Source organism: Lepidochelys kempii, chromosome 1, assembly GCF_965140285.1.
Source record: "Lepidochelys kempii isolate rLepKem1 chromosome 1, rLepKem1.hap1, whole genome shotgun sequence".
Lineage (NCBI taxonomy): Eukaryota > Metazoa > Chordata > Testudines > Cheloniidae > Lepidochelys > Lepidochelys kempii.
The window spans coordinates 254,268,101-254,287,631 of record NC_136380.1 but is presented as its reverse complement, the minus strand read 5'-3'; the positions used below and the strand labels follow the sequence as shown (position 1 = coordinate 254,287,631).

The 19,531-nt window shown below is 40.1% G+C and overlaps 1 protein-coding gene across 2 annotated transcripts in view; it reads right to left on the bottom strand.

Moving 5' to 3' along the window:
* Nucleotides 1-19,531, bottom strand: part of POLR3B (RNA polymerase III subunit B) — a 122,477-nt gene that overhangs the window by 1,222 nt on the left and 101,724 nt on the right. Inside the window, exons 24-28 of one of the 2 annotated variants that reach the window (XM_073324285.2) lie at nucleotides 17,646-17,749; nucleotides 15,696-15,862; nucleotides 14,520-14,633; nucleotides 13,722-13,791; nucleotides 7,742-7,852 (exon numbers count right to left, since the gene is read on the bottom strand). In XM_073324285.2, the coding sequence (XP_073180386.1) occupies nucleotides 7,841-7,852; nucleotides 13,722-13,791; nucleotides 14,520-14,633; nucleotides 15,696-15,862; nucleotides 17,646-17,749 (467 nt within the window). In that variant the 3' untranslated portion in view covers nucleotides 7,742-7,840. Of the gene's footprint in view, nucleotides 1-7,678; nucleotides 7,853-13,721; nucleotides 13,792-14,519; nucleotides 14,634-15,695; nucleotides 15,863-17,645; nucleotides 17,750-19,531 lie in introns of those variants that run through there. The other variant, XM_073324277.2, reaches the window with a different exon arrangement.

Genomic DNA, 19,531 nt, shown 5'->3' with positions numbered 1-19,531 from the left:
TTAGGGAGTTGGTTTTTTTGTTTGGTGTATAATTCTTTTCAGTACATGTGTGCAACTGGGCACTTCAAATAAATTAGAATGAAAATGCCCTGTGTTCAATAGCCTAATATCAGACTACCAAACATTCTACAGATTATCTTTATCTTACATGGAGATAAGAACCAGCAACATAAAATTTAGTATTTACTCCCTCTCCCTCTAACCTTACACATCATATGGAGAATTGGAAACTCTTCCGCAAATATCACATTGCTACTTTCCCATTTCTCATTCTTTGATTCATTTATTATCCATAATATTTTATAAAGTTTAGAAAACAAGCCACTGAGGAAATTCAATCATTCAGGAGTCTGGAATGGGCTATCAATCTTTTCAATCTCTAGATTGAGGTTCAAATCCTGTCTCAGATCATTAGGTCCTAAACTTCCTATTTGATGGCTGTTTGCTTGAAGCTCATTCCGGAAGTCAGTGGGAGTTTTCCCAATGTCCACAATGGTGAGAATCAATGTTTACTCAGTCACTTGATTCTGCTGTCCATGGGCCTGATCCAAAACCCACTGATGTCAATAGCATCAGGCCCAGTGAAGTCAACTGACACTTCATAAACAAACTCAATAGGAGATGGATATAGTCAAGAGGCAGATCGCGGGCCAAATCTGGACTGCCAGACACTTTTGAATGGACCCCAAAATCTCTATTTACTACTTATCACAATTATTGTTATTGTTTTTATTATTATTTTCTCTGGAGTCTGGACCTTGACTATACCTTAACCAAGAAATCTGGACCTTGACAAAAAAATAATTGGCTACCCGTAGACTTGATTTAAATTAAATTTAGTGATTTTGTATAAAACTACCAGGGTTCCACTCTTGTTGCTATTCAGCATACATTGATTATATATGAAAAAGCATATGAGTTGACCATAACACTAAACAACACAATGATAAATGGATGATAAAATGAACTAATTTGCTACAAGGCCCTCGATTCTGAGAGCCAACACCAAAGTCTGCTGTAGTTATTCCATCAGATCATGCCACTTCTTTCCTGTCCTGATCTATAATAAATAAGGCTACGTTTATGTCATGGAAGTCACAGAAGGTGCGACTTCCAGAGACCTGCTGTGACATTTTCTGCTTCAGCGCCAGGGACTGCAGGACTCTGGAGCTGACAGCCAGTGGGGCCTTGGCAGGATTCCGGGGACAGCAGTGACAAGCAACAGGGGGCCCTCCTCAGGGTTCCAGCGACAGGCGACAGCCACGCAATGTGGGGGGAAGGGGAACACCTCGGGCAAGCGGTTGGGGTGTCCCGTTTTCTCTTTGGGAAATATGGTCACCCTGCAGCTCCCACACTGTGGGCAGAGGGGGGACCCCACAGCTCCCAGCCACCATGGGTGGAGGGTGGACTCCCCTGCAGCTTCCGGCTGTCCTGGACAGAGGGGGAACCCCACAGCTCCCAGCCACCACGGTGCTGGGGGAAACCATGGAGCCGTAGCAGCGAAAGTCACAGACAGGTCACGGCTTCCATGAATTTTTGTTTATTGACCGTGACCTGTCCATGACTTTTAGTAAAAATAACCATGGCAAAATCTTAGCCTTAATAATAAATAATGCTGTTCAGGAGCTACTGGTTTTTCAAGAAATTCAGGGCTGCTCTGCCTCTACACGGTCCATATTTTGGAGTCCTTCATTACCAACTGATCTCTCAGCTAACGGTACAGCAGCATTGACTACAGTACTCCAGTTCAGAGTGAAGAATGGATTCCACTCCACATGATTTGTGAGTTGAACAAAAAGCAGGATTGGTACTTTCTTGACCTGACTGAAGGCAATAATTAGTTAAAGAGAACCAACTGTTTCCAGAGAATACCTGTTCCACGTGGGCATTATTGTTGCCCGAACCAATAGGCACCGTTATACAATTGGATTGTTGATGATATTTTAAAGAAAACAGAGCTCAATTTTTTTTGCAATAAATCTTTTCCTCATTGTCTGTTTATATTTGTGTGAGAGAAAGTTATGAGAAAAGTGACCATCTTCTGCGGTGGACATAGCAACAATTACAGAAAATGAAGGCAGTTACATGTGCAGCCCCGGAGCTCTCTATAGGGCATGACGTTTCTGCTTCTGGTCATACCCTTGTCCAGTCTGGGATCAGTGCGAGAGGCGGTACAGTGATTTAACAGGATCTTTCTTGGAACTACATGGAAAATGCACCTCATAGCTCAGTGGTGGGCGGGGCAAGTTGAGACTGGCAGACAGACATGATATTGTGGGGAGGAGTGTGGGGTATGTTCTGGCTGGTCACATGTCCTTATCTACCCCAGCATTGGTACAGTACAATCCCATACTGTCAGAGGTCTGCCTACAAAATCTAGATGGAGGGCGTGCATGTTTAGAGATGTGCAGTGCATAACTCAAGATATGTGCACTTAGAGGGCCAAATTCAGCCCTTGTGTAAACAGACAGCTATTCAGTGCAGTGTAAATTACACTCACACAAAGGCTGAATTTAAACCAGATTTAAATTTAAACATTTTCTGTATCCATAAATTTTCAAATACCCAAAATATTGCACCTGCACAATCTCCCAAAATATTTATGGTCTCCTATGTGTCATGAACATCTTCAGCATAAGAATCAAACCCCGTTTGCTGTATTCATCAGAGCACGGTCATTGAACTCATTGGGACTATGCACAAGAGTAAGGTGAGGAGGACCTGTATTAAATTGGTAACCCACAGTGAATTTTTTTAAAACCTTCACTGGGACACTCTCAGCTGCAGGGGTCCCTCCTCACCCACAGAGGAACCAATCCTGCCACTGAGGGCAGTATGTTGTTACTTCCCTCAGGAAAGTATAACCCAGATGTACCACCCTATATTGGATATACATGTTAGGGGGACATCTTATATGTAACCATTTTTTCCTGGCGACTAGTGCCCTTCCAGTCATCTACAGAACAATGCGTTGCTACAAGCTTTCCCAGAGCAGTGTCTCACTGATGCTTGAGTCTCTGACAAAGGCCAGTTGAGAGGTTCTGAGCTGCTCTAATTACCTAGTTTTTACTGTGTTGCTCATTAGAGGTCACTGACTGCAACTACGAATGGATACAGCTTATTTAGTAGCTGAAACCACCCATTATTGATTATGCTTCCCCACCAGGGAGCTTTTTACAGAATTAGATTGCTTTGAATGTCTGTTCCTCTCTCTGGGAGAAACTCCACCTACAGTTTACAAACTTTAAACTTTGCAACAAAGTTGAACAAAAAGGGTTTGATTAACAAACCCCTAATTTAAAGGGTTAAAAACTCATTTTTTCACCCTCACTGGTCGAAGGATCCATGAGTTATTTTATGGAGCCTTTCTGATTCCCTTCAGCTCTTCCAACACCTTCAAGGACCCATGTTGCAGACATTATCTTTGTTAAGACTGGCCACATCTGCATTGAAGCTGTACAAAGCAGGGCCTTACACAGGTGGAAGGAGTTGCTGTTGAGAAACATAAGGCATTCTCCTTCCACTCAGAAGCAGATTACACTCTCGTCCCATCCTTGCCGGTGGAGCGAGAGCCTGGCTTTGGAAAAAGAGCACTTATCACATGTTCATTAGTCTGGCCCAAATATATATTTTTGGTATCATGACAGAAGTTCAAAGAGTACGCTTGGCACTCACATGCAGAGTAATGCCTGTCTACACAGTTGCTTAACAGGAGAGATTTGAGTCACAAACAATGATTTAGTCTTCTCTCACAGGACTCGACATCAAACTAGAATTTAAACAATTATAAAGTACTAAACAATCCAAATACTGTCTTCTCCTAAGGCCTGACATCTTCAGTAGCCATTGGCTGAGTCATATGACAAAAGCACAACCAGGAATCCAAACAGTTTAAATAACATTAACGGTAAGAAAAGCAACAGGTGGTGTCCTGCTGCTGGGTAGTTCTGCTGTTATTTATAACACTTATATGTTACACGTTTTTTCCCCCACACACATGAATGGGTGCACACTCACGCACACTCGCTCTCTTTAAAAAAAAAAAAAAAAATCACTGATCATTGAGGGATGTTCAGAGCAGGCTTTATGCTCCTTTCGGGGAATATGGGTGTTTAACAACCTCAATCCTCCGACTATCCACCTAGACTTCAGTTATATGAGCACAAGAGTTGAGGAAAATTAAGAGGTACCCTCTTTTTGGGCATAACACATGTACATCAAATGATAAAAAGAAAGATATTCTGACACTGAGACCGAAAACAGCATCCCATCTCTTTCACATACAAAAGAGCAAGACTTACTTTCAGTCTACTTTCTTGCCCATAACATACGATGAAAAATAGGCAGACAAACTTCCATAGCTTCTAATAACAAAGATGTATTCCTGGCAACCTACTGTATAGCCTTATACCCAGTACACCAAAATCATAGTAGAAAATTAAGGCAACTGGGATCCAAATCCACAACATTAAAAGGTGTTGCATTCCAAACAGTTTTGGCCTCTAATTCCATGTTTTCAGTACTTGAGGAAAATGCAATTAGTCTGCACAGGATAAAGCTTGCACTAGGCTAGAATCCAGGACAACAGTGACAATATAATCTTACCTGCAGAGAAATTTTTTTTTTCCTAAGAAGGTGGCATTCGGTTAGAGGGAGACTGACAGAGGGTCACATTCCAATAAGGAAGCTCCATCCTTACTGGCTAGTCGCGCTCTGCCTTTCCCCAGCAATCAGTGCATCTTTCTAACATCACCAACAGGTGTACCTTGTCTTGTATTCCCACAGTGAAAGGAAGTACCTATCAGGTTGCTCTGTATAGGAGCCAGCGTGGGAAGGCAAAGCATAAATGGTGGCGATGTGGGAAATTCAGTAATCTGGGGGCGAATCCACAGCCAGAGAAGTACAACAAACAGAAGATGCAGATCATCACTCATCTCCCTATCCCTCTCTTCTGCACTGCAAGACTCACATGAAATTATGAAGGTTTGAGTCTGTGGCAAACCTGACCTCAACTATTCAGTAATTTATGGCTGGGATTCAGGGGTTGGGGGGTTCAAGGACATTGATACCGCTGATTCTCCCGTTTCGAAAAGGTAAATCACTCATTTATAATATAGATGATATGTGCAATCAGGTCTTTGTCTCTATTCCTGTATCCAGTGGAAGAGCTTTTTCTGTTTCTCTAAAGTTTAGACTTGGAGGGTGATTTTCTAGTAGGGGCTGGAAGTTCTCCAAAGAAAGTAATTTTCCTGTGCCAAGCATAGGGGAGAGTCCAATTCCCTTGTAAATGATTTCTGACCTGCAAAGAGGTAATCCATCAGCTTTACAGGCACCACAAAGACTCAAGGAAAAACCTGAGCCAGCAGGACTCATTAGATAGTCTGAGAACATTTGCTTTTTTAAAAAACAAAAAACAAACAAAACCATACATACAGATCTCTCTATTGTATTGAGATAAATCTCTGTAGTATTAGAACAGTAACGGACATGGTGCCTGATTTTTCCAATGCAGGATGCAAGTAACTCCCACTGTTTTAAATAAAAGAGTCGCTTTTATCCTAGGGCAGGAGAATAGAGCCCCTTGAATTTTACTACTAATGCATTCCTGTGTGCTCTTCATTGTTATTTCCTGTCCACCACTGCCCCTGGAATGGCCACAGGGGCAATCATTAAAACACCTGTACCCCTGGAGCTTACTCTGGTTCCAGAAGAAAATTTGGCCCAGAAACACCAGGAGAGTGGTAAACTTTGTTCTCTAGCAAGGACAAGCACATGGCAATGGGAGATTAAAGCAATACTAACATCTCCAAAAGATCTATGCTGTACTGAATTGCAACAGCATAGATCAGAGATTCAGAGTTGAGCTCAGGCTCTTCCTGGTCCTCCAACCCAAAAGAAAACATTCTCCACTTAGAACAAAACAAATATGCACCCATCTACCCCCGGTTGGTGTGTTAGGTGGAGAAATGGCTTTAGAGGAGAGAATCCTGCTGACTTTGCTCCTGTAAAAGGAAATCAGAAAGTCTATTGCTCATGAGAACAAACAGAAAGTATTAAGGGCTAAAGGGAACTGGAGTAGGTCAGAGAACATAAGTAGAATTACAGTACACACAAAAAACCCCCCCACAGTCTCAGCAACTAAGAACACCATCTACTAACGGTGCCCTTTGTGTGTAGTGTAACTTGCAGAAAAAAATCGTATGGTATTAAAGATTTTTTTTTCTATTCTGTAGTAAAATTAAGTATGAAAGGACACTACACGCTTCTGAAAATCTTACTGAAAAAGAATAGCAGTCCTTCAAAAATATTTATGACTGCATTAGAAATATGTGGTCCTATGTGTCTTTTTTGTAAAAATCTCATCACTCTCCCTTAATAAAGATAAAAGTTAACTGAAGCATGAAACGTGCTAGACTGATCACTTGGAGGACTGACGGCGGCCATTAATTTTCAAAGCTAGCTACAGAACAGGTGCAGTGAGCGGCAGTGCAAGCTTCCCGACAGGACTTAGAGCTTGTCCACTCAGTGAAGCAAAGTGCACCAGAGGGGTGTGATCTGTAGAGCGCTGACATGTTGTGGGTTTAACTGCCCCACGTAGACCCAGCTGGTGTGCTCTAAAAAGGTACCTAGTTCACACTCCTGTAGCTCCATTTCAAGCAGGATGACATTAATCTGAATTGGGTACCATTTAAAGAACTCCAGCTGGGTCTGCACAGGTTGGCTAGAGCACAACATGTTAGAGCGCTACAGATCACACCCTCCAGTTCACTTTGCCCTGCAGGGCAGACAAGCTCTCAGAGACCATTAATTAAGCCCTGGTCTACACTCAAAATTGCACCATTTTAACTAAAGGTGTGATTTTAAACCAATTTGGTTAAATCCATGCAACTGTGTGTGTGGACACTTAAATTAGTTTTAAGTGTCTTCAATTAATTTATCTTAAGCTGGTTTGTACATGACCTAAGCTAATGTGATTTAAGACACAAACCCATCGAAGAGCTTGTCCCCAGTAGGAGAGTTGCAACAACTGAATTAAGTTAGTTGAGTTAAATTGGCACACAAACTCTATGTAGACAAGCCCCTAGAGAATGAGTGAGAGGGCAGTACAGATTCCATGTTAATTCCAACCTTGTCCTGTCCCTCAGACTGCCAAAAGGTACCAACTGTAACTGAGTTTTGGGACATGGATATTTATTCCCACTTTGGGAGATGGACCACAAAGGCCAGATTTTGTTTTGACTTAAACCCTCTGAAACCTCAACTTCAGTTAGGACAGAATTTGGCCCAGAGACTACTTTGTGTGACAGCTGCACTACCAAGTCAGAAGGAACCAGTGCCTTAATAGTGAAAAGCTCTATATCCTGTTACCAATCCCATGACCATTCAGAGTGCATCCCCTTTACACTTACCTGGTCATTGATGTAGATTAATTAAAATGTATGGAAATGTTAACGAAGATTTGCAAAGCACTTTCAAGATAGAAAGCACTACACAAGTGTGAAGTATTATTCTGTAGATGTATTTACTGTGTTAATCAGTTTGCTTCACATAACTTAAAGATTCAATAGCTTTCTTTAAAGTGGACATACAGAACATAAGACTGCATGTGTAAAATAAAAGGAGAAGAGATCAGGATGTAAACCCACTAACAAGAAAACATTAAAATGAGTCAATTTACCAGCCAGAATATCCCAGCAAGCCACACTGTCCACAGACATCCACTTCAAAGGCATCACTTGAAATCATCAGTCTCTCCAGCAAAAGCATGCTGGCTCCATAACCTATTAAACAATCTCGTTCCATTTCTCCAAGACGTAAACCACCATCACGCGATCGACCTTCAGTGGGTTGCCTTTGAAATAAACAATTTAAAGAATATAATAAATATTTCTGGAACATATGTCCTCAAATTTTAGGAATGTATTCCCTAAGGAATAGTACCAATAGGCTTACATTAAAGGTCTACAACCACAGGGCAAATCCTGCAAGCCTTTATTCATGCAAGTAGTCCTTACTCATGCGCGAGTAATATGTAGTAGTTACATGAGTAAGGATTGCAAAATCTAGACCGTAATTCTTTATTTCACAGATTTAGTTGAATAAATGCAAAACACATGAATTTTCATTAGCCAAGAATCCAGTTATAACTACATACATGAATACAAAATTAGTAAACATTATATTTACAGAGCATTCAAAGTACTAAAGTTTTATTATCCAGCTAAATAAAACAGGAGCCAAAACAGATATTGTGTTTTCAATTGGACATATATTCTAGCTAATGGGATCTAGGAAAAAAAACAAAAACTTCACACCTCTGATAAAATTTTAAACAAGTCATTTGATACATGTAGAAATGAAAAAAAACCCTACTGGAAAAATGAGATGTTTGTTTTAATTTGACTTTTTTTTTTTTAAAAGTAAATGTCCTTTTACAAGGTTTTTTTTTTTTTTTTTTTAAATTTACTTTCACTTTAAAACGTACATTAAAAGGGAGCACCTATCCTTCAGGTGCCCCTTGACATATTTTAAAAACTGTGTTATACAAACAGCTGTTCCAGGAATCCCTTTTTGCCCAATCTTTAAAATAAGTCATAATACAACAGTTAGAAATATTATGATCTCCCACCAGTGTCCTCTTGGTCTCTGTCAGCTAGGTAAAATACAGGAGGCTTTGCAACAGGCCCAACAGTGTTTGCAAACAAACATCAATAAACTAGGACAATTTGGATCCAGGACAGCAAGTTCCAAAGCTGAAGGGCCCTGGAAGAACATCCAGCCTGCTGCTTCCTCTCTTTTTGTGTGTTCGTAAAAGATTATTAAACTGGAAATAATTTTAAAAAAGCCTTTTCTTAACTTTTATGCAGTTTGTCTAAGCAGAAATGCAAAACATACATAGATTTGTCAGGTCAGTGTTGCCAACTCATGATTTCATCACAAATTTCATGATATTTGGCATTTTACTTATACCCAGCTCCTGAAGACAAGTGATTATTGGAAAATCTCAGCCTTTGTTTGCAAAAATAGGAAGTTTCTGCCCCTTGTGGTTGTGGAGAAATGCTTGAAATGTGATTCCAGTGCACTCTAAAAGGCTCTGAAACCAGAATGCAAATCAAAATGCAAAACTGGCTTTAAAAAAAAAAAGTTGTTTTTTACATGAATCTCATGATTCTGGAATGTTTTAGGTTGGCAATACTGCAGACTTTGATTCTCACATACTAGCACACTGCACAGCAATACTTGGGTTGCAAACAGCAGTTGAATGACAAAAAAGCAACTTTTAAAAAAACATAATGGAGACATTTAAAAATATCACAATGTATTAAACAAAAGAATGTACATGCATTGCCTAAATTATTACAGTATACCTTTAAGTAATTAAAATATTGTCTATTTTGTCCTGGATAATTTGATAATCAGAAAGTGGTTGCCAGAATATGCCACATGAAATATTTAAAAGAAGATAAAAGGATTTTAAAGGTTTAGGGATGGATACAAAATGACCACTGAAGTCAATAGAAGTTTCTACTTCAATGAGCTATGGATCAAGCCCTTAAACACCAAGGGATAAGAAGAATTGTTTATGGTGGTCCTAAAGTACAGGTTTACCTGGGTGGTGGAGCTGGATATCTGGATCCTTTGCATCACTGGAGTGGCATAAAGCAGCCAGTGTGTACTAGCGAATCAGGCCTGCAACTTTTGTAATATACGTATTTTGTGTATAATAATTCAAATTATTTTATTTCCAGAGTAAAGTTGTAATTTTACAGTGAAAAATGGTTCCAAAAATAAATGGCCTCAATATCTAATTAACCTGCTTAATAACTACAAAAAGTTATCTTAGTTACTAGATTCAATGGATCTTGTCAAGGTTTAAATTGTATTTACTTTTCGAAGAAGTCTTTCCTTTTTTGTGTCACCACCTTGGGAACATAAAGCTAATCTGTTTGCAATTCAAATTTGTCCTTCCATTCATGTAACTGGTTTCATTTTCTTCCTTGTTGTGACAATAGGAGGAATCTGTTTACAGTTTAACATCCTAGTTCTCACACACACACACACACACACACACACACACACGGATGGTGGCATGTTCATTGCTCAGACACTGCTTTAATGACTGATCCTGGAGCTTATCCAGCAAGGCTGTGAGGGCCAGATTTTGAAAGGTATCTGAATAAAGATGCACCTCAAGATGCACATAGGCACCTAAGCGCTTTTGAAAATCTCACTAGGCACTTATCTGCATCTTTTATGTGCCTACCTACCTTTGAAAATCTGTCTCGGAGAACCTACGACTCCCCTTCCAGTCAATGAAATAATGAGATTCTGGAAAAGCTATGTGCACTCTTTCCTTTCTAGTCCTTAAAAAGCTGTAGTCTTTAAAGATACAGAGCAAAGCACCGAAGTCCCCCATTTTCAAAACTTGCACAGATGCCTACGTTTCACTGAAAGTCAATGGGACTTCGGTGCTTTAGAAAATTTTACCCAGAGAGTGGGGTTTTCAAAACCTCCTAAGTAAGCTAGCAGCACAAGGCGTACATGACGTCAATGGGACTTGTTCTCCTCACTCACTGAGGTGCTTTGAAATTTCCCCTCCCCTTTAAGCGTTATTTAATATTATAAAATATAATATTTATAAAGGGTTTGCGTGTTCTCTCTCTTTCACCCATCCAGCCACCCCGGCTGTTGTCCCTCCTTTCTGCATTCTAAACAGAGGTTCAAGAGACCCAAACATGGAAGCTTTAAAAACAGAAAACATTTCAAATGTCAAAAAACAAAAAGAGAAACACAAATAAAACCAGAAAGTACCAGGAGCACTGAAAGTAAAAGAACCACATCCTTAAACGAAAAAAGAAAAGGAGGACTTGTGGCTACAGCCATAGCTCATGAAAGCTTATGCTCAAATAAATGTGTTGGTCTCTAAGGTGCCACAAGTCCTCCTTTTCTTTTTGCGGATACAGACTAACACGGCTGCTACTCTGAAACCTATTCTTAAATGAAAAACTGGGGCCAGTTGATCCTGATATTGTTTATTTAACTATTACCGTTAGAACCAGAATAATCAAGCAGTTAACTCCAATGTTTATTTACTTAAAAAACTCAACCCAAATCAGCAATTTAATGGCACTATTCGGCATTATCCAGAAGACTGAGTTCAATTTCTTGCCCTGTTTCTTGCTTCCTAGGCCAGCAGAGGAAAAGGTACTTAACCCCTGGGGATGAAAGTATGTCTCACTCTGCTCAACAGTGATCCCCCTCATTCCTGTTAAACAACAGTGCTAGCTGGCTGAATCACTGGACCTCAAGGGTGGGTATGTTATCCAAAGGACCTTCATATCTCTGACAGGAAGAGAGGGGACACTGCTCCAAGGCCTTGGGGATTGGAGGGCAACATTGACCAGTATTACCAAATTATTTTCTTACAATGCACTATGAAACCGGCGTGTCTGATTATTTCAAAATGCAAGCAGGCAACAAGCCAGGACTGAGTTATACATTCTGATAATTGTGTGTGTGCGCGTGCGTACGCACAAGAGGAGAAAATAACCCACAGAGGAGCCAACACCGATTTCCTACATAGAACAGTAAATGTAGTTACGTATATACAGAGCTGACTGGGCAATAGAATTCTAGCTTCCTCTTTTATGCTGCCTGTGAGCTTTATTTGGGGCCTTTGGCACCCGTTTATGTCTCAGGGGTGGAGACCCAGGAACCCCAAACATTTGCCATAGAGCAGAGAGGACAGGATGAGGTTAAAATTAGGTACACTGCCTAACCCGCAAAGCCTTTATATTCATACACCAGCTGCTGTCAGGTCTCTCTCTTTGCAGTGACATTTTGCTGCCACAGACACAGCTTTCTGAAACGGACCAATTTAGTCTAACAGCGGAGAAAGGGTCTGATTCCGAGTCAACTTCGCTCCTCTGGCACAATGGAGCTTTCTATGATCAGGGTGAAGCTGACTTGTGCAGGAGACAGGGCTTTCTCAGGGGCCACTCAGACCGTCAAAAGAACTCCCTCAAGAACTAAGGGCCTCCCCACCTGCTGTTCTATCGGCAAGGTGCACTTCTGTAACCTTGCCTTCTCTATCAGAAACACATAGCTCTTTTGGTCTCTCTCGCTCTCTCTTTTTTTTTTAACCAAACAAACACTAAAACAAGACACTCCCCTGCACACACACCTCTCCCTGGGGAAAGGGCAAGAGGACAGATATCTGACAGATGTTAGTCATGTTGCTTAATGCTATACTGGAAGTCCCTCAGATACTACAATGATGGTGTAAAAACCTATACAGAACAGAATAGCAGATTAAATTCAGATGCAAGATGATACACATTAGAAGAAATAAATATTAGACTACCCATATATATATTGACAGGTTCTACCTTAACTGAATGCTCATGGAAAAAAATTCTAGATATCAAGGAGATAAATGAACACATCTGCTCAACGCATAGCAATAGTAAAAAAGCAAAAACTGATGTTTAAGGCAATGAGGCTGGACAGATGTCTGTGGACATCACTTAATCTGCTGAATCTTTAGTACTAGTGATGCTCAAGAACGAAAGAAGCCAGCTTTGAATCTCAGATCCCAGGTGGAGTTTTCCACAGTTGTAAAGAGATAGTTTTACAAAGCAAAACTAAGCACATTTGATATGGAAATGATTGAGACAATAACCAGTGAACCCCACAATGAAATGTCATCTTTATAAGAGTACTATTCAAAAGAGTCACATTTTAAGATACAGTTAGTCCACTTTGTCCTCTGTAAAATGCAATGGATGAAGAAACGAACACGAAAGTCTGGAACTTATTCTCTTAGTGGAGGTGATGGTAATAAGAAAGGATGAATTAGTGGAGAAAAACAGTTTTAAGACCGGTGGTCATGAGGCAGCTTAAATAGAACAATCCACTAGCTTCCTCAAAGGCAAGGGGAAAGCCAGATAAAAGCAGACAGGGACTATTATGCAGGTATGTGAGGGTAGGTTATAAAAGGGGACAGTGATCAATTGCTGTCATTCGTTAACAAGAACGGATCATAGGTAATGGTGCTAAGATTTAGATGGGGCATATAAGTACCAAGATAACACTAGTTAGGTAAATAGGGTTCCAGAAGAGATTTTGGAATCATCTGCACTAGTGATATTCAAGACTAGATTGGACAACCAACTGTCTCATGGGATTTAGGGATCATGCAAGCAATCCTGCTATGATGCAGAGGAATGGACAAAGTAATCCACCAGAGGTCACTTCCAAGCAAAGTGATTCAGTGATATAAGGTTTGATAAGCCAAAAGGATCCATCAACTTGAAGGCAGCATGAGCAGCCATATCGACTACAGCTGAAGGGGATGAGTCTTTGTTTGGCCTCAAGGGCAAGAAGCCAGATAAATCCAATGAAAGCAGAAGATTTCAGAGTCCTTGAGTGTGTAGATGGAGGTATTAAATCTCTGGAAGCATATCACATTACATACATGCTTTTTCAAGCACACCCTCTGACTCCTAAACTTGAAACTAAAGACACCAATATTGATCCTTTTTGCTCCTGATGTAGCGGGGTAGTGTAGGCTTGGCCATGTTTATTCAAGGGGAAAGCCAGATGAAAGCAAACATGACTGCAGACAAGAGAATTCATATTTAGTGCAATGATAACCACATCACGGGAACTGAGGAAGCTTTATCAGATCTTTAATGAAACAGCTGAAAATGGAGACTTACCATAGGTTTCTTTGTAAGTTCTGACACTGATGAATTGCAGGGTGTGCTGAAATTGCCAACAAGCACCATGCTGAATAAGAACAGAAAGGTCACTGATTGGTAAATGCCATCTTGGAGTGTATCTCTTTCTTGACCATACCACAGGGATTGAGGTTGGGTGGGAGGGGGAAGGAGACAGCATTGCAGATGCTGTATTTTGGGGATGTGTGTATACCATTTCAATGGGTGTTTTACATTCAATTGTAGCCAATCCATTCATTTCATATTAAAGGGCAAAAGTTAGTGTCACAATATTAATTGTACTATGTAAAAATCCCAGTGACTGCTGCAAGATCAAAGGAAGTTTTTTCTTCCATTCACACACTGTGTTGTGAGAACACTGCAGTTAAATCAAAAACAGAAGAAGAAAAAAGCTCTTTAAATGCCAGTGAGGACAAACAAAAAGGGACAGCAATGCTTTTAAATAACCCCATAGGTCTACGTATCTGTTATGTTAAAAACATCACCCAGTGATTCACAATGTCTACATTTCCCCAGATGCAACAGAATGAGTTAAGAACAGAGTAGAAGCCTCAACTTGAATTGTATGAAGCACTCTTTGGATCTGCAAACTAACTTCCTCCTATCACGGTTTCACAAGAGTTTTGTTATTTTCCCCAATTAATATTAAACAAGGAACATCAAATACGTTAAACACTAAGAGACAAAACACTTTAATCTTTTATCTGCTTAGGTTTAGTGAACCTAGCACATTTCTGATTACGCAGCAAGTACTCTGCACACATTCTTCAACAATACCTGGTAAGGACAGCTCTAGGGCCTCGAGCTCTGGCATGCATCTTATCCAACACCATATGCTTTAGTTTCTGGTAATACACAGGACCAAAATAGATATATGCTTCCAAGGGTTCTCTAAAGGAATAAAAACAATAAACATAATCTTCTTGGTCAGCTCATTTTTACCCTAAGATATGAAACAGTTTACTAGACAGGAAAAGCGGCAAAGCCATTTGAAATAACCCAGGAGCCATGAATTATTTAAAAAAAATGCATTTGGACTTTTAGGACAATCTGCAATGGAGTCATGAATAAAGTTCTAGAGAATAGTTTGGGAGTGCTTCCTCATAACAGTACAGTGTATTACTGTACATTCATGTGGAGAACAAGGCTCTGAATCTGCAACTGATAGCAGAGGGGCAGACTGCTGTGCCTGTGCAGAGCCCATCTGACTTCAGTGAGGCTGTATGGGTGCATTTCACCCAGGTGCTACCAGTTGCAAGCTAAGACTCACTGTCTGAGAGAAGTTGAACTGTGATTTAAGATATTATTTACATCACTTAATTTGTATCATTCATATAGCTTATGTTATCAACAGAAAGAAATGCATGCAGAATGTATACCTAATTTAGGGATCAAGGAGTAAACAGGGCACTTATATCTAGGTATCTCTTGCATGCATTTATATTCTAATTGCCTTGCCAACTACCTTATTCCATATGTTGATTATCCTTTCCATTGAATACATTTGATTTGTTTCTGGAGGAGTGGAGGGAGGTGGGGGAGACTTGGAGGAACAGTGAAAAAGCAAGAAAGTGGGATTAAGACACCTTTTTAAAAGGGCAAGCATGTTGGACCATATGGGTTTTTCCTGTTCCTAAACTATCTCATGTACTTTGAGCTCCTTGTCCCGGAAGACAGTCTTATCAACACAGCAGGAAGTTACAGAACAGACAACTATGTAAGATTGAATCACTGTATAATCAGCAAAAAAAGCACACAGATACAGCCCAAGGAACAGACACCTGCCTCCAATTCCATATTTTACAGTACTATTATAGTAAACGTGACATTGCAAATAAATACTCAAACAGCACATAAAATTGCTGTCCATTTTTTAAAAAAGAAAATTACTTAAAAATTGCTCTTTCCTCACTCCTACTCTGAAATGCCTAAAATTTTGCAGCAGATTCTTACCCAGTGATGCCAGATGTTACGTAGTCCTTCCCTAAGTAGTTATACCCATGGCGAATGAGATCTTCACACACATCCTTAACTTTACTACCTCCAAAAGCTGTTCCATAGTGAAATCTGCCATCTAGGACACCAGCTTTCCCTGCCAAGAGCTCAATTAATTTTCCCACCTGTGCAATGGAAAACATGAGAAGTTATAAAAGGAAGAGTACTTCCTTGATATACATGTTACACCTCTGAAACACCTCCTCAAGTTTTAAAATTTGGCATCTTAATGCAGGACTGACAATTCACTGGCATACGGAGGGCAAGACTTGCAAATTCACTGTCACCTGGCTCATCCTCCTCATCACATTTGGAAGGTGAACAGGACCGCTGATCTAGTCCCCACTACCAGAGAACCAAGGACGTTAAAGTGTCGGAGATCAGTAGCAGGAGTAGAGGAGAGAAAGACAGTGGTGAGAAAAAAAAGAAAACATAGAAGGTAAAAACCAACAAGGGAGAAAGGCTGAATAAAGGGCCAGATGATAGCCTGACTAGCATGGCAGTGCAAGGGCATAACAGGGTGCAAAGCACTCTCATATGTCTATGTACCAGCTACTTTCATCATGGACAGTACCACATATGGGGAAGTAGGCTCTGGAGAGCTTATACTTCCCCCACCCAGCTGGATGGAGTCTTGGCTCTGCCCCCAGTATGTTCAGTGACACAGCTATGCTGGCATGTTAGGGAAAATATGCTGTGCCTGGCATAGACTCAAAGGTTACATCCTGCCTGGAGCAGTAGGGAGACCGGACGTGAGATTGTGATTGGGAGCTCTCATGAGTCACAATCTCCCCCTCAGCTGTTCCTTATGCTGGGCAGATTGGAATGTCACAGTCTCGCTGAAAAGGATGAATGTCCTGAAGAAAAAGTATGTATTAGAGAAACAAACACTGAAAGTCAATGAAAAATATTTTGAAGATTAACAAGAGATGAAAAGGCACATGAGCTAGAAGAGATGCATCATGGTACTGAAGGGAAAGTGAACTGAATAGGAAGAGCGATAGAATAAAACAAGGGAGCAGTAAGATTATATTTTATAGGAAGCTGGCTTCCAATTCAGGATCTATTATTTCATGGTGGTTTAAGCAGTTTCTTGCCGAAAACAAATTTGGAATCTGAAGTTTTCCTTGGTTTCTTTTTCAAAAGTTGACCAATGCACCAATTTTTCTCCCATGCATTAACAGACACAAAATCTGAGCTTTAAAAAATGGGTATCTTATTTTCATTCCTTTTTGTTAAATAGTTCAATGAAAACCATTTATTTTACAGTTAGTCAAATACTTTATTAGGCCTCAATCCTATAAACACTTTAGCACCCAGTTAAACTTTACTGTGTGAACAGTCCCCAGTACATAAGTGTTTAGACTGGATTACAATGATTTGAATAAATCCAAGTTTACCAACCCATTAGTGACAGAGTCAGAACTATTAATGTTAACCTTGTGTTTCTCTCTCTCTCGATCTCTTTTGAAGCACACTGATGAAGGCCAGAAGAATAGATAGGTAAACTTCCCTTGGAATGAAGAAAGATGATGCATAGCTTGGACAGCACACGTTAAAACGGTGTTAAGGGAAGGATAGTATCCTCTCTCTCTCAAATGACTGAATCACTTGTATGGTGTTTTGCTTTCCTACAAATCTTAGGCACAGCACCTCATGTGTGGGATGTCCAGAAACTATATCACCGTTTATTTTATATATCATATTTAGATATCTTATGACATATACAAAGCAGCCCACTGAAGAATCCCTGGACAGACACCATGGGACATAATGAAGACTGGAAGAACATCTTAAATGCAATGCTGCATCTTGTTGTCCAACTGTCACACCTTGTTCACTGTGGTTAATCTACTTCACTCTCCTTTTCTGGGACAGTGTCTTTTTAATCAAAACATAATTACTAACCGTCATACGCGATGGGAAGCCATGAGGATTCATAATGATATCTGGACAGATTCCTGTATCACAAAATGGCATGTCCTCCTGAGGTACTATCAGCCCACACACCCCTAGAGAAGAGAAAATATTTCAATTCACAAAAAGTGAGACAACATCAGGACTGATATTACCAAGCTTTCTTACTATTCAGCCCCTCCGCTCTCTTTTTCTCACGGGTCAGTTTTTAGCAAGAATAAATTCCATAACAACGACAGTCCACACCATCCAAAACAGTGAACTTAACATGCATACATAATAACTTCAGTGGTAATAATTTGCTCATTCACTCAAATAAGGCACTCAGATAAGAAAATATTGGTTACATTTTTCAAAAGTGACTAAAGATGTTGGGCACTTAACTTGTGACACCTTAAAAAGGACCTAATTTTCAGAGTGGCTGCTGCATGCTTTCTGAAAATCAGACCGCTTTAAGATGTCTTGCTGGGCTCCAAAAATCACTAGTCTTTTTTTTCTAAATCTTGGCCAACATGCATGAATAAACCTTTTGACTGAAGTCATGCCTTTGAGAAAACTGACCCAAAATAATGTGTTTTCTGTTGGTACTTATTTATTGAGCAAAAGACTGTGTACTTGGAACCTTCTGAAACCAAGGAAAACACGATCAAGTTCCAGACACCTAACAGTTTGTTAGACAGATATGGACCCCTCTGTGCATTAAAAAAAAAAGTTTCCAAAAATGTCAGTCATGATAGTTTAAAGATCATAGGTGGGGGTAAGCAGGTACAAATTCTAAAAGCTAGTCAGAAGTGTGAACCCCATTCAAATTGGTTTAAAATACTTTATAAACCTTTCCTCCCCAACTCTGAACGTTGTTCCCATACCTAATTTGACAGATTAAAAGACCACCACTTTACACGGCATACAGACTGATGTTGCATCTCAAATCAGGTGCTAAAATGCAAGCACTAAAAACCCTATTCCTTTGAAACAAGTCTAGTGTTTCAGTCAATCTTTTCCAGAAGCCCTCAGAGTGGAAAGAATCTGCAATCTATTTGAGATCAGCCTGGTGCAACTGCCAGAGCACACTTTGGTCGGAAAAGTCCTAGGCTGGAGGGGGCTGAGCAAAGACTGAGGGTGCTGGTTACATCCCTAAAAAGGCATCCCCCAACCAGCCAGTTCACAGAGGGATATTGGCGTCTGCTCAGGAGGGAGCTCCTCATCCACTGTCCAAACAAGACAGGGATAGGTGCATGGGACAGTAGTTAATAGAATGAGAATGGTAAGTAGGGGGGAGGGGGAAAAGGGGAAGACAACTGGAGCTTTTGTATTTTTATGTTTAGTTTGTAATCTAGTACAGACTAATTTTCACTATCTCTTTGCAACAAATCGTTAACAATCCTTTCCCCAGAAAGACGTGATCATTTGGTGAAAGCAGATTAGAACATAAGAGTTTTTATTAAATCTTCTGCATACTGCACATTCCCCCCCTCCCAAATATTTATGGATATATAAAATTGTGAGTTTTGCCAATTCCCTTTAACTTCTAATGTTTTCATAGATTGCATGTGGACTAAGGGCACCTGTAAGCCAAAAATTCAATTTTAGCTAACTTAAAATTACTTGAGGCTCTGAAAACCCTTTAATATGCCAAGACGGTTCCCATAGCAGACAGCCTCTGTGTTGTTTGTTTTGTGTGAAAGTAAATGATAAAAGATCCATGAAATCGACACAGAAAGGCAGAACAGCAGAAAGAACTGAGGGCTCTCCATCATAGCGGCTTCTACCCTCTGCTGACTTGTATAACAATGGAATCTACACATCCAACTGCAGATCTAACACAGCTGTGCATTTCATTAGATGAAGAGCACTAGTGACACAAGTAAATAATTAAC